General features: G+C 37.7%; 2 protein-coding genes and 1 pseudogene across 2 annotated transcripts; all 3 read left to right on the forward strand.

The window, feature by feature from the left end:
• Window positions 1–239: 239 nt before the first annotated feature.
• LOC116843535 (odorant receptor 67c-like) lies at window positions 240–5,957 on the forward strand. Its single transcript, XM_032813999.1, has 4 exons — window positions 240–493; window positions 1,395–1,518; window positions 1,574–1,729; window positions 5,907–5,957. Exons 1-4 carry the CDS (start codon window positions 240–242, stop codon window positions 5,955–5,957), a joined length of 585 nt encoding a protein of 194 aa, XP_032669890.1.
• A 2,591-nt stretch (window positions 5,958–8,548) lies between these two features.
• Window positions 8,549–11,114, forward strand: LOC116843501 (putative odorant receptor 92a). Its single transcript, XM_032813961.1, has 5 exons — window positions 8,549–8,802; window positions 9,548–9,899; window positions 10,203–10,433; window positions 10,596–10,709; window positions 10,765–11,114. The coding sequence occupies exons 1-5, from the start codon at window positions 8,549–8,551 to the stop codon at window positions 10,930–10,932; spliced, it is 1,119 nt and encodes a 372-aa protein (XP_032669852.1). The 3' UTR covers window positions 10,933–11,114.
• Window positions 11,115–14,905: 3,791 nt separating this feature from the next.
• Window positions 14,906–16,148, forward strand: part of LOC116843537 — an 8,344-nt pseudogene continuing 7,101 nt past the window's right edge.

Here is a 16,148-nt window from a genome sequence, read left to right on the forward strand (position 1 = left end):
GCGCTTATATTTCAATCGGAAAGCTATCGTCGAGCACGAGGTGAAATTACAGTTGCGTGAAGTTGAAACTTCGCAGGCGGTTATCAGTAATATTTAACAACGGGTGGCGATTTGAATGGCTAATGGTCGATGCCACGGGTGTGCGTTCAACTGTCGACCTAGCGGAGGGATTTCAGTATGAGTGGAATCGCTCGATCGATTCATACCTTCAGGTTTCACGCGTTTTCGACAAAAAGAGGATGCGGAAGGGCACGCTCAGTCAGATAGTAAAAGTCGGACTTCATTTTTACGGTATCTGGCCATACTTGAAGTCAACTGTGATGTGGCGATTATACTGGATCATGGCGTTGAGCACGGCTCAAGTCTTTCAGTACAACTACGTGGTCGTGAACAGTGATACAGACAACTTCTCCGAGTTTATGGACGGATTGGGCAGCGCGATGGCGTCTTCGTTGCTCTTCATCAAGCTCGGTCTCTTGTGGATCAACCAACGGTAAGACGAACTCATGTTAATAATATCATTAGGATACAGCGGGGTAAATTAAATAGCGGGGGAATTTGGATAATATTAAGCGTATGCGACAATTTCAGAAAAATATAAGACGCCTTATTTTATATTTGAGGTTGGCATGCTATATATTCACATTTTTATGTTATATATTATATTTTTCTGAAATTGTCGTAAACGCTTAATATTATCCAAATTCCTCCGCTATTCAACTTACCACGCTGTATCCCATGGGGAATTGTCGATGCTACATAGGAGATGTCAACAGTCAATCAACACGCGGAAAAAAATAATTCCAATAGTATAACTGAATTTCCCGTTGCCTGATAAGAATATAGAGGACAGAAAGACTCAGTCGTGGGAACAGCAAATTTTCTGTAAAAGGTTTCTATTCAGTCAACTGTTCAGTCCGCTGTTCAGTAATCAAGTATTAATGCAACTGTTCAAACAATGTTTTCCGTTGTAACAGAAATAATATTTCACATTACCGAATTTCCATTTGGAAATTAATTAATTGCAAATTAATAGCTAATTAATTGCAAACTGATATTTTCTTTTTCATGTGTTCGTGAAATAAAGTATAAAAAGTATCGTAGAGGTATTACTATATAAACAAAAATTTCAATTCGTGTAACTGAATGGAGAACAGGTAAAATGGAGTAACTCAGTAACGAGAAATAACGTATATGTTGCCGTCTTTAAATATATTCGTCTAAACATTTAGCTGTATTAAACCTCGAATATGATAGATGACAACAGTTAGCTGAAGAGGAAACCTTCTAAAGGAATCTTTCCTTTAGCGAGTTTATTCTTTAGCGAGTATATTCTTCATATTGAAGAAACATCATGTTGCATTCGTATTGAACAATATCAAACCGCTCTTATAAATGTTGCAGTCGCTCGGTGAACCCAACGCCGCGGCGATTTTGGTGAAATCCTTAATGTTTTATGTCACAATGAACTTGGACGTATTCGTATACTGCTTCGCCGGCGAGTATTTGAGCGCCAAGGTTAGCGTTTTCACCGATTTTAATGATACACAAACTTGTGGAAATTTTCTTTCAGGGCAGAATGATCGGAGACGCAGCCTATAATTCTCTGTGGTATGATGTTTCGGTGAAGAAAAGTCGGATCATGATGTTCATCATTATGAGATCGCAAAAACGGTTGACGATCACGTATGGGAGGATCATGGAGTTCTCTTTGGAATGTTTCACTAACGTAAGGTCATAACTATAGATCTATAACTATAGACATAGTCCATAGACCGAGTCATCTAACGAGAGATTGAAGATATGATTAAAGGCCAGCTATATTCTGCTTCCGCTAGGCTATCTTGTTATGTCGTTATACAGGATGTGCGGCGCCAAAATCCGGACAAAATTTGAAATTCTCGCCGTTCTATACCACTGATAGATGTCGCGATTAGCGTTCAAATAGCTTGACTCATGTATTAAACTATCATAACCTCGAAACAGTCGCAATGTTGAAACCAAGTGCGGAGTATAACCGAAGAGCCGCGATTATCGAAAGTGTTCGCGCTGAGCGCTCGGCGACAGAAATCATTCGGTTCTTCGGGTACCCGAGATCGACTGTGTATGATGTTATCGCAAAGTACAATGAGTCGGAGAAGTTCAACAAAGGTTTTCCAACATCATCCAGTGAGGGTGATGTCATGCCACCGCATTTCTTTAACAAAGGGGAAAATGTCATAAAAGAAGTTGCGTGTTCTGACAAATGTAATGAAGCCGTGGATGGAAACTGTGTCGTCTGGAAAGCCATATGTTTTCCAGCAGGAAGGTGCGCCCGCCCACACAAGTCATTTGGTGCAAAATTGGTTGTCGGACAACGTCGACATGTTTTGGTCGAAAGAATTCTGGCCTCCCAACAGCCCAGATTTGAATCCTTTGGACTTCTATGTATGGAGCGTAGTTGAAAGGGTCACGAACAAGTCCAGACATCCAAACGTCGCATCATTGAGACCCGCTATTGAAGCGACATTCACTGATATGAACCATGACACATTAAAGCGCGCCTGCGCACGCTTCAGACCGAGAATGGAGGCGGTCATTCAAGCAAGCGAGGGATATATTGAGTAAATGTGTTCTTTATGGCCTTACAAACAATGTGGTTAAAAAAGTTTTGTAAACCTTTTCGTTTTTGCAATAAAAAATATGTTTGGAAAAAATGTATAATTTTTCCGGATTTTGGCGCCGCACCCTGTACATAGTGTATAACAATATATAATGTATATATAGTTGCGTCTCCTGCGCCCGAATCTGATTCCACGCGTTAAATAAGCGTATATACAAAATTAAAACGTTTAATTATAACCGTCATTCTCCTTCACTCGTATTTTACAATCTTGCAAACTCTCTTGTCAGAAACGTGAGCTCGGCTCGGTAGCTTGTATGTGACTGTCCTTCTCTTCGTCGACTCCTTATTGTCACGGCAATCGTTCAACTAAGATAAAAGTATCGAATAACGCCACTGACTCAAATAGCGCCACCCGAACTTGTTTTGTGCGCGTATTAAAACACAGCTGATTAAAAGTATCAAAGAAAGCAATCGTGAAGATATATCGAATGGCTCTGTCAAAATAAGTATATAAAAATATAATGTAATTTTGAAAGACAGTTTCAAAAGCTTATATTGAAAATCCGTCACTTTTGATTATCTACGAGCTTGTTAAGTGTCTACTATAATAATATGATCTGTAGAATGATAAAATGAGATATTTTTGGGTTGTAATATTTTAGTTTCGTATGATTAATATGAATTGAACTGAATTAAAAGATCATAAAATAGTAAAATATTATATAATTATATGGTTTTTGCATAATATAATAGAGATGGCGGATTTATGTGCACGTAAAAAGCATTATGTACACAAAATCGCGATAGATATGCAATAACATTTTAAAATAAATTAGTAGGAGTTAAGATGTTTATTATTTTGAATTAATAAATATATATTTGAATAGATAACATGTGTAAAAATGTCATTTCCTTTACTATAATTATCTATACTGAAAACAAATTAGGTAAGGTGGCGTCATTTGGGACATACTAATGGCGTAAATCGGGACATCCAACAATTTCAGTAGGCGTAATTCGGGACATTTGCAGTTCACTTAATTCTTACGTACATATAAATAATTTTGTTTAGTTTTAACTTTTTTATGTTTTCTTGCTAATTTACAATATTAATATTAGATAAAATTTATAATCTTACTTAGTATCAATTTATTTTTTTTTAATAATCTCTTAAAAATTAGTCTTTGCTTAGTGTTACGTCCTGTGCAGACATGAGTCATGCACTCTATCTTTGCCTCCTCTGTCAGGAAACAACAAACTATTCCGAATCGTAAGACCTTTTTTTTTGTCTTTCCCCAATAAAAATTCCGACTAAAATTCCGAAATAACCCTGGAAAATACAGCACTAAAACTCCTTAATCCGCAAAGTAAACTTCACCGGACCTTATCCTTGGGATCAAAGGAACCGCTGGATAACAAAAAATTATGTCCGTTACATTTTCCAACTTACGTTGTTCGGTTCCGCCTCATCTGCTGATTCCCTCACCACCTTAAAAATCCTCCAATAACCTTCTCTTTTGAAACGTATGATTTTCTCCACCCACAACCCCAGCCAAGAAGATTTCCTTAACACTGTCTACTTACTTACTACTGGATACAGCAGTCCCCCATACCATTTTCTCTGACGAATCCAACAACCTAGGAACCCCCAAATTTCCACATCTTCCCTACCAAACCATTTCCAGTTAATATCGTATATAAGCGCGACTCCGCGCACCTCGGCCTCTTCTTACGCTCTTTTTACCTCACTTCTCTTGGACGTCACTTCTCTTGGACTTCTCTTACTCTTGTGCTTCTACTACCACTGAGGAAAAATCCAAGTACCCTAAGGGTTCAGCTACTCAACTCTCTGTGCTTATTGCTGTATTCATCGTGCGATCGTCCACAACCCTCACACACAAACACCAGGTTCTATCCAGACGAGGATCGAAAGGGACCCAACTGAGAAATCCAGCAACAGTTACTCTCTCCTCCAAATCGCACATCAACAGTAAGTTATAGTTTGTTACTCGTTTTCTTCAATATCAAAACTTTAACTCCGGGTAGCTCGCGTACAGTATTTGTCCCGGATTACGCACAGGTTCCTTCCTAGACTCCTAGAACTTTTCACTCTCTTTACCTCCCAATGATCCTGAACATTAGTGCTCACCCTCACCCAGAAGTCCACACACACACACACACACAAACACACACACACGCGCGTACTTTGTCTCCGTGCTAGTAATTAATAAAAATTGTAACAACCCCGCGAGGAAAATAAATGTAATCGTTAAGAATTATCTAAATTCCAATTCAAATTATATCACAATTTCTTTTCGAATCCTTCCCTTTTCCCCCTTCATTTCTCTTATCCGCTCTCGGTCCGTCCGCGATAAAGAGATTCAGTTCTCTGATCGAAAAAGGACCACTCGTCGTACGTCGGTACACGCGTAAAGCGATCCTTCTGGTCGTTGACTCGTAACTCGACTTGCTAGTACGATCGAGACCTTACGTCGTGTTGCGTTCTCTACCAGGACGTAATATCTAGACGTAACACTTAGAGTGGCATAATTCGATACGTTTACCTTATCTAGTTCCAATCTGAGTTCAGATTGTTGATATTGATTTTGATATCGATCCAAAGATACAAAAATATGTGGATATAAAAATATGTTATTCTGTTAACCTAATTTTCTCCAGTAGGATCCAAGCTAGACCACAATTGAATGGCTGTAATCAGAACATCTTTTACTAATCAAGTACTTTACTACTTCTTGTGAAGCCCACAGTCTGTGTATACACGTCTATGCGCAAATTCGTACTTGACTATTTCGCCATATCAGTCGTATATTTTTTTACAAGCTATTAAAAGGGCCTTTTGGTCTAAAAAATGCAGTTTTTTCTCGAATAAAAAAAGATATAGGAAATAAAAATTTTCAATAAAGAATAATGCAACTTTCCACACGTTTTTAAACTTTAATATATTCGCTACAAGCGTCATATACGTGTGACATATCAATCTCCTACTTCAAGCTCAGCTTTACTCAGATTTCTAATTCCACTAAACATGTACGCTACTGACATCACATATATGTGACAGTGACGAACAATTTTTTTGCTACATCTACATAAATAAATTGAACCTGTCTTATACAATTACATAAAAGCACATACAATGTAATCTGTACACGAAATTGCCCAAACAAACCGTGATAGTAAACGTGTTCAAAACTGCAATTGATATCAAAAGCGGAAAAATGTGCCGTTTTATCATGAGACCAAAATATTGTCTAGTTATTTGACAAGATAAATAACATTGTAGGTTCTGAAGACATCAGTATCGTACATGTCGGTGCTTATTGCAATGTACTAAAAATGGATGATACATTCACGATGCTGTAATATATTATATTAGTACGACGTAAGAGTGCGAGCAATAGAATTTATTAGCGTAAGGATATTGTATAAAAAGTTTGTTCTTCGACGAGTCTTTACGCAATTAATTTTTCACTACCAAGGTACGCTAAACATTACTCGTTTTATCTCTTGCAAAAAAGGTACATCATGATAATCAGCTCAAAGCTGGAACATGGAAGCTGCACGAAGATTGCTATTTTGTTAGACTTATTATTGTGACTTAAAATGATATTAACATTACACGCGATGACAAATCTAAATATTTTATACGTAATTTTTGCTTTTGATTGTACATTCACAATTAAAGAATCATCTGCAGTTTCTTGGAAGGAACTTTTGCAATTTTACTTTCTCTTAATATATTGTTTCTGTGTCCTCGAGTCGCAAATTACCTTTCCATGGTACCTGAGTGCAACCCCGCAATTGAGATATTTATATTTTATCCGTTTTATTAACCAACATGTCGTATCGTGTGCATCGTTCCATAATTACATTCGATTCTCACTGTGTGATCTTATTTACAACTACGTTATTTCATAAAAAAACTGCCTCAGTTCAAAGAGATAACATGAAAGCAGTGCATCGACGTGCTCATTTCGTCCTGCTCGGATCAGTGAAAAACTTTATTCTCGTTCTCCCTACATATTATGCAGCTAGGCACACCGTCTTCTTTGCAGTCGTGCTCCCTACTTTCTTGAAACTATAATCTTTTCGCGGACGTGTCATCGAGACGAATTCGCGCAATACGTTCCCCTCGATTTTTCTTCGCGATTCTTCCTCAACAAACAACGAAACTTTTCTACCTGGCGCCGCGGCTAGACACGCAGGCGAGTTCATGGCAGATGCGCTTTCGAGTCAGTTGCATTTTTAAAACGGGCATGCGATAGCATCCACGGTCATGGTCGACAATACGACAGAGATGGGGGACGATATCCCTCGTATTTTTCCAATTTTTGACTGCGATTATCAAGATTATTATTGCACGTGCACCTTCATTCAACTTTGCATATCTGGCAATAGAAAAGCTCGGCGAACGGCCTATGTTCGGCACCTCGAAGTAGACCGTTTCTCCTTTCCCTCCGAATTTTCCGCGAAGGTGAATCGCGAGAGACCCAGCGATCATACAGGTAACCCGGTGTTACACGCGATAGACTCATGAAATCTCCACGTACTTTGTACGTCGGTAATATCGTTCGTGTGCAAAACACGATACTTTTACTACCAGCCACTAGCAGTTTACGTGTTTAGCAATTTTCTCATTCAAAGATATAACGGGATTTCTCGTCGAGCACGCGCGTGCAAACAAACCAGGGTACCGTTTATGGAAACAACTCGTGAATTTCTCTTATTTGTAATACATGAGTACAAGACCGCAAATATAATAATAATAACAATTTTCTCATGCAGGCGTGACAAGAGACGACGCACGCGACAAAGATTGTATCCGCAAAACGCAAACAGCAAGCGAGGCGTCAGCATCGACTCTAGATTGCTAATACTAGTAGTCCATTATTGCCAATGTGATGTCATTTTTACTCCATCGATTGTTCACTCGTGTGCAATCTACTTTAACATTTTTAGTAATTATTATTCAGAAGAAAAATAAAGTAATATCAATTACGAACTTTTTTTTAAATCACAACAAATAAGTATTTAAAGTACAAAAATGGCACAAAGTGCTCTGAGATTAAAGAACAATTACAGTAAAAAATAAAGGACCAATATAAAATGATTGGCCCTCTGTTTTCCAATGTGATTATTTAAAGTGTTAGTCAAAATAATTAACCTATGCAATCTAGTGTTAAAGCTGTTCTGATTGCCTCACTTTGATATAACAATGATTGATATAACAGAGTGATCAAACACTTTAGTGACCTAACTAAACGAATCAGTCGTTCCCGAAAGCAAATAATAATATTATAAGACACTTGCCTCGATTATGAAGAAGAATCGCCCCGTCGAGATTCACTTCTCCTGGCGACTCGCCATTGTCACTGGTGAACCGTTCAATCCGCTTCACAAGTATCTTCCTCGCCAGCTTACGACATTTTGAATTGTAACCTCTTGGAGGTCCTTCTCGTCGCAATAAGCAATGTCCGATAATATCGAGACACGTCCTCGCTTCTTTTCATTGAAACATGCACCCTTCGGCAGCGAAACTTCTCACTCACAAGTTCGCGGTTGTACAAGTTCGAACGGGGGTGACACATGAAGCCGACGATTCGCAGAAGCTACGTTCCTTCTAGTAGAGTTTTACTTTACCAATTGCATTTTTAATATGGGCGTACAATGACATCGCAGACGGAAGTTCGACGATGGGTAGAGGCGCTTACTTTTCAATCGGGAAGCTTTCGTCGAACTTGATGTGAAATTATAGTTGCGTGTAGTTGAAACTTTGTAGGCGGTGATATTTAATAATGGGCGGCGAATGGTCGATGCCCCACGAGTGTGTGTTCAGATGTCGACCTAGCAGAGAGATTTTAGTATGAGTGGAATCACTCGATCGCCTCGTATTCTCAAGCTTGACACGTCTTCGACAAAAAGGGGATGAGGACGAGCACGTTTAGTCGGATAGTGAAGTTCGGGCTTCATTTTTACGGTGTCTGGCCATATTTGCCGTCGACTGTGGTGTCCCGATCGTACTGGATCATCGCGTTGAGCACGGCTCAAGTCTTTCAGTACGGTTACGTGGTCGTAAACAGTGATATGGATGACTTCTCCGAATTTATGGACGGATTGAGCAGCGCGATGGCGTCTTCGCTGCTCTTCATCAAGCTCATTATCTTGTGGATCAATCAGCGGTAAGACGCACTCATGTTAATGGTCTCATTATGGGGACTTGTCGATGCTACATACGGGATGTCAGCAGTCAATCAACACGCCGGAAGAAAAATTTCGTAACTACAACTGAATTTCCCGTTGCCTGATAAGAATACGAAGCAGATGAAAGACTCAGTCGTAGGAGCAGTGAAGTTGCTGTAGGAGGCTTCTAGTCCGTCAATTGTTCGCAATTAATATAGTAATTAAGTTTTAGTGCAGCTAAATGTTCAAACAATATTTTCCGTTGTGACAGAAATAATATTTCACGTTACTGAATTTCCATCTGGTTGCTAATTAATGGCAAACTGAGCTTCTCTTTTTATGCGTTCGTGAAATAAAATATAAAAAGTGTCATAGTGGTATTACTGTGTAAACAAAAATTTCAGTCCGTGTAACTAAATGGGGAACAGATAAAATGGAGTAACTCAATAACGAGAAATAACGCCTATGTTGCCGTGACTAAATATATTCGTCTAAACATTCAGCTGTATTAAACGTCGAATAAAATAATTGACAACAATTAGCTGAAGAGAAAACCTTCTGAAGAAATCTTTCTATTCCACACAAACTTGTTTTCGTCTAGTTCATCAGACAACAGAAAATGCAATTATCTTAACGAAGTAGCAATAATTTCTATTAACCAGTCTGCGATTTAGTATTGTTATATCATCAGATACGGTAGTTGACAGCTGGATAAACTTCAGCATTATATCCAATATTTTGTAGGAAGTTTGGCGATATATTGAAAATAATGACTGCGAACTGGCAGGATCATACATCGAACTTTAATAGTCTGAACATAATGACGAAAACAGCGTTCGTCGCGCGACGTATGTCCAGGATAATTATCCTCATGCAATTTTTCTCCGTGTTTTTCTACAGTCTCGGGGTCCTCGCCGCTAATGCGGGCGATCCCGAGAAATGGGAGCCGTATAATCGGGAGCTGATCCTGAAAATGAAATTTCCATTCGAGATCAGCACGTTTCCCATATACTGGACTGTCACGGTGGTTCAGTTCGTTCATTTAATTTGCGTCGGTTGGGGCATTACTGTTGTCAACACACTTCTGGTTTCTCTGGTGAGTTTCTGTTGTGCAAAATCGGTGTTGTCAACTTAACATGTGCAAATAATTTACAAGGCAAACTGTCCGTTCAATGTAAATTGCAAGCTGCCAGAAATTATAATATTTATGTAAATTTTATTATAAAAATCGCACATTCAACATTCCTACTCGTAAAAGTCCTGTCCGTCTGGCTTGTTCTAGTTTCCTACAAAATGCTATAAAATGTCCAATAAATGTTTAAAAATTGTACTAGATGGGATGAAAATTGCTTTTGCAAACCGCGAGAGACGTCGTCTAAAACTTAATTTATTAAGACAGATACTCCACATCGGTGGCCAAATAGACATTCTTGAAGACTGGTTGACAAGAGCCTTCTCCAGAAATGGATCGGAAACTTCGGATGAGATTACGTCGCAAATGTTGGTCACGAAACATCAGCAGATTATTATATTCTCGGAGAATATCGAGAATCTGTATACATATATCGCACTCATGATACTGTTATCGGACACCCTGATCATTTGCTGCATAGGATTCATTATGGCCACCGTGAGTATCGTGATTGAATGTAATTCTCTGTCTGTTTGACAGACACAGTTATCATATTTACCCGTAAAAAGCCGTTAGTCTTTAGCGAGTATATTCTTCATATTGAAGAAACATGTTGCATTCGTATTGAATAATATCAAACCTCTCTTATAAATGTTGCAGTCGCTCGGTGAACCCAACGCCGCGGCGATTTTTGTGAAATCCTTAATGTTTTATATCACAATGAACTTGGACGTATTCGTATACTGCTTCGCCGGCGAGTATTTGAGCGCCAAGGTTAGCGTTTTCAGCGATTTTAATGATACACAAACTTGTGGAAATTTTCTTTCAGGGCAGAATGATTGGAGACGCAGCCTATAATTCTCTGTGGTATGATGTTTCGGTGAAGAAAAGTCGGATCATGATGTTCATCATTATGAGATCGCAAAAACGGTTGGCGATCACGTGTGGGAGGATCATGGAGCTCTCTTTAGAACGTTTCACCAGCGTAAGATCATAACTATAGACCTATAACTATAGACCTAGTACATAGACTGAGCCTTCTAACGAGGGACTGAAGACATGATTAAAGACCAGCTATATTCTGCTTCCGCTGTCCACAGACTATCTTGTTATCTTATTATACATAGTTGCTCCTCCCGAATCTTGTTCTGCGCGTTAAATAAGCGAAGACGCGTATGCATAAAATTAAGAACGTTTAATTATAACCGTCATTCTCCTTCGCTCGTATTTTACACTCTCTATGGGAAACGTGAGCTCGGCTCAGCAGCTCGTATATGACTCCCTTTCTCTTCATAGATTCTTTATTGTCACGGCAATTGTTCAACTATCTATTTCCAAGCTGATTTGAGATCATCGATATCGATTTTTATATCAATCCGCCGCAAAATCGTAGACACAAAAATATGTTATTCACTTCATCTAATTTTCTCCAGGATCCAAGTTAGACAAAATTCGAATGCCTGTGACCAGAATGTCTTTTACTAATCAAGTACTTCACTACTTCTTGCGAAGCGCTCAGTCTGTACATGCACGTCTATGCGTAAAATTCGCACTTGATTATTTCGCCATATCAGTCGTATATTTTTTTACAAGCTATTAAGGAGGCTTTTTGGTCTAAAGTACTGAAAAATTCATTTTTTTTCGAATAAAAAAAAAGATATAGAAGACCGAAATTTTTATAAATAATGATGCAACTTTTGTCATGTCCTTTCAACTCTAATATATTCACTACAAACATCACATACGTGTGACGTACCGATCTCCTACTTCGAGCTCAGCTTTACTTAGATTTTCAATTCTACTAAACATGTACGCTACCGACATCACATATATGTGACAGTGACGATAATTTTTTTTCTACATATACATACATTAACTGAATCTGTTTTATACAATTACATAGAAACATATACAATGTAATCTATAGAGGGAATTGCCCAAACAAATCGTGAACCGTGATAGTGAACGTGTTGAAGACTGCAATTGATACCAAAAGTGGAAAAATGTGCCGTTTTATCATGAGACCAAAATATTGTCTAGTTATTTGACGAGCTATATAACATTGTAGGTCGTGAAGGCATCGGCATCGTATATGTCAGTGCTTATGGCAATGTACTGAAAATGGATGATGTATTGACGATGCTGTAATATATTAGTACGACGTGATAGTGTAAGCAATAGAATTTATTAGCGCAAAGTGAAAATATATTGAATGTTTGTTTTAAACAAGTCTTCACTCCATTAATTTTTCATCACCAAAGTACGCTAAACATTATTCCTTTTGTCTCTTGTAAGAAAGGCACATCACAATAGTCAACTCAAAGCTGAAACGTGAAAGCGACGCGAAGAAGTTTGCTATCATATTAGACTTATTATTGCGGGTTATGATGATATTAGCATTATAACACGATCACCAATTTAAATATTTTATAGTCATAATTTTTTCCATAGCTGTCATTTGTACATTCACGATTGAAGAATCTTCTGCAGTTTCTTGGAAGGTACTTTTGCAATTTCCGTGCCTTCGTGTCGCGAATTATTTTTTCTTTTGCTGAGCGCAAATTCGCAACTGAGATACGCTCTCGCGTAACTAACATTTTTGCGATTTTAAAATTAATTCTGTAAAGTTGTGTAATAAATCCGCCATATTATTATTGTCAACTGTAAATTTATTTCGTTGTTTATCTAACCTTTTTACTAAAATAAAGGGACTTGGATAAATCTTTCAGCATAAACCGGTGCTTTCATCCCAATAAATGTCGTTTATTGTGGATTGAGAAGAAGCTTCGGTGACTTTTCCGTACAACTGACGATCACAAAATGGTGGAATAAATTTTGAGCGCGAATTTATTTCATAATCTTAAAAGATTAACTTCAAAGTATTTACCAAAGTACAAAAAACATTATAAAATAACTGTGAATGAAAGAAACATATAGAACATATGGAATATATTCGAAAAAAATGACTAATATGAAATGCAAAAGAGTAATGACATTTATGCTATATTGTGATTTACGGTTTTGAGTTAAACGATGATCAAATTTTGCATCAATGAAGAATATTAGTTTTTGGACTTACACAGTTTTACTGACAAATAAATCTACCCAAAAGATACACTCCAATTTCTTTTTAATTTGGCACAAATATAGAGGTACAAAAAATATTTAAGGCATATTTTTTCATTTTGGCCCACTTTGAGTTTCACTGGCAGTTTATAGCTTTTACTCCTATTCTCAATCCTATCATCAACAAGTACAACAAAAATATATAAGAAATAAAATTGAATACAAGATATGATTAAATAATTTTAATAAAATCGGCATAGCTGAGACACGAGCCATTCTAGATTTCTTTGAAATAAGCCAAGATTCCAACCGAAATATTTTAAGTCCTAATATTGCCTTCCCCATTGCATTCTTAAAGTGAGCGTACAAGGACATCATAAACGGAAGTTCGACGATGAGTAGGGAAATGTGCGCTTATATTTCAATCGGGAAGCTATCGTCGAGCATGATGTGAAATTACAGTTGCCTGTGGTTAAAACTTCGTAGGCGGTCATCAGTGATATTTAACAACAACTGACTATTATGACCTTTTGGAGGCTCCTTTTTCGTCGTAATAAGCAATGTCGGATAATTCCAAGATATATCTTCGCTTTTTTCTATTAAAACATGCACCCCTCGATAGCAAAACTTCTCACTCACGAGTACGCGGATGTATATGGTCGAATGAGGATGGCACATGATGGAAGCCACGTTCCCTCTTCGAGGAGATTTACCTTCCCTATTGCATTTTTAAATAAATTAGTCAAAAATAGTTCGAGTCTCGGCCAAACTGAGAGAAATCCGGCAAATTTAATTAAAATTTTAACAAAAGCGACATAGCTGAGATACGAATCATTCTAAATTTCTTTAGCCGAGATTACAACCAAAATATTTAAAATCTATACTAAATTAGTAAATAATTGCTGGAATCTCGGCCAAACCGAGAGATATCCAGTAATTTTAATTAAAATTTTAACAAAATCGATATAGCTGAATCAAGAACCATTCAAAATTTCTTTAATCGAGATTTCAACCGAAATATTTCAAATCTATGCTAAATTAGTCAAAAATGGTTTGAATCTCGGCCAAACCGAGAAATTATTTGTATAAATAATTTTTTATTAAATCACAGCAACGGATTATTCAAAGTATAGATCAAAATGACTAATACGTGTAATCTAACATAAAAGTTGCTATAATTGCTTCACTTTGATATAACAATAATTAATATAACAGTGATTAAACACGCCAATGGCTTAACTAAAAAAATTAGTCCTTCCCGAGAGCAAATAAAATTATGAGACGCTTGCCTTTTACGAAGAAGAATCGCCCGTTGAGATTTACTTCTCCTGGCGGCCCACCACTATTATTATCGAACTGTTCAATCTGCTTCACGAGCATCTTTCTCGCCAGCTTACGACATTTCGAATTGTGACCTCTTAGCGGCTCCCTTCTTGTTGCAATAAGCAATGTCCGATAATTCTGAGATATGTCTTTGGTTTTTTCCATTAAAACACGCACCCTTTGGCAGCGAAACTTTTTACTTACGAATTCGCGGTTGCACATGGTGGAATAAAGATGGCACATGATGGTAGCCACGTTCCCTCTTCGAGGAGATTTACCTTCTCCATTGCATATTTAAAATGGGCGTACAATGACATCATAGGCGGAAGTTCGACGATGGTTAGGGAAATGAGCGCTCACATTTCAATCGGGAAGCTATCGTCGAGCACGAGGTGCAATTACAGTCGTCTGTAGTTAAAACTTCGTAGGCGATCATCAGTAATATTTAACAACGAGCGATTTGAATGCTCGATGCCATGGGTGTGCTTTCAGTTTTCGACCTAACGGAGAGATTTTAGTGTGAGTGGAATCGCTCGATCGATTCATACCTCCAGGTTTCACACGTTTTCGAGAAAAAGAGGATGCTCAGTCAAATAGTAAAAGTCGGACTTCATTTTTATGGTATCAGGCCATATTTGAAGTCGACTGTGGTATGGCGATTATACTGGATCATGGCGATTCAGCACGGCTCAAGTCTTTCAGTACAACTACGTGCTCGTGAACAGTGATACGGACGACTTCTCCGAGTTTATGAACGGGTTGAGCAGCGCGATGGCGTCTTCGCTGCTCTTCATCAAGCTCGGTCTCTTGTGGATCAATCAGCGGTAAGACGCACTTATGTTAATGATCTCATTATGGGAACTTGCCAATGCTACATGCGGGATGTCAACAGTCGATCAACATGCGGAACAAATAATTAGTATAACTGAATTTTCCGTTGCCTGATAAGAATACGGAGCAGATAAAAGACTCAGTTTTAAGAACAGCCAATTTCTTGTAGGATGTTTCTATTTAGTCAATTGTTCGCAGTTACAGTAACCAAGTTTTAATGCAGCTGAATGTTCAAACAATGTTTTCCGTTGTAACAGAAATAATATTTCACGTTACCGAATTTTTATCTGGTCGCTAATTAAGGGGATATTCTAGTATGAAAGCCCGTTTTCAAGGCGATTTTTGGGAATTAATTTAAAGTAAATGGTTAAACCTATAGAGTTAATGTTTCATACTGACATTTCTTCATCTTTGGAGAAACATCTCAAAATTTTGTCAAAGCTTTATATTCAAAATTAAAGGAAATACAAGTGGACAAAACAGGTCATGTTGTAAAATTATTATCCATCGAGCGAATTGATTGCCGTCCTCGTCATCTGAAATAAACAAATTTGCGTTTATCTTATTCTTTATGAATATAACTATTGCTCTGTGACTATCGCTCGAGCTAGAATAAAATAATTTGTAGAAAAATTGACAAAATGGCGGCGCTTGAAATATAGTAATATAATTTTTATTAAAAAATTCTAATTGTTCGCAGTCCGGAAAAATAGTAATTTTAAAGGTATCAAAAAGATTCTAGTTCAGGCGATAGTCGAATATGTGCACTATACAGGGTGTTCAAAAAGTCCCGGACCGGTGAAATATCTCGAAAACTAAGCATTTTAGAAAAAAATGTTTCAGGTAAAAGTTGTGGCGTTTAAAAAGATGTATTTACTGATCACATCAGTTTGACCTTGGGTTGCGTAGCGAAGGTCAGGTCAAGGTCACATTAATTTTTTTAAATGGAACACCCCATTTTTCATTGCATATTCTTATAGCACATCTCGAGAG

The sequence above is a fragment of the Odontomachus brunneus genome, unplaced genomic scaffold (assembly GCF_010583005.1).
Source record: "Odontomachus brunneus isolate Ranch 3 - 2012 unplaced genomic scaffold, Obru_v1 Obru_scaffold_033, whole genome shotgun sequence".
NCBI lineage: Eukaryota > Metazoa > Arthropoda > Insecta > Hymenoptera > Formicidae > Odontomachus > Odontomachus brunneus.

Coding starts and splice junctions, on each gene's coding strand:
- LOC116843535 (XM_032813999.1), top strand. CDS start 240: ATGCGGAAGGGCACGCTCAGTCAGATAGTAAAAGTCGGACTTCATTTT. Junction 1,519..1,573: donor GCGAGTATTTGAGCGCCAAG/GTTAGCGTTTTC, acceptor ATTTTCTTTCAG/GGCAGAATGATCGGAGACGC. Junction 1,730..5,906: donor CTTTGGAATGTTTCACTAAC/GTAAGGTCATAA, acceptor ATAACATTGTAG/GTTCTGAAGACATCAGTATC.
- LOC116843501 (XM_032813961.1), top strand. CDS start 8,549: ATGAGGACGAGCACGTTTAGTCGGATAGTGAAGTTCGGGCTTCATTTT. Junction 8,803..9,547: donor ATCTTGTGGATCAATCAGCG/GTAAGACGCACT, acceptor AATATTTTGTAG/GAAGTTTGGCGATATATTGA. Junction 9,900..10,202: donor ACACACTTCTGGTTTCTCTG/GTGAGTTTCTGT, acceptor TTATTAAGACAG/ATACTCCACATCGGTGGCCA.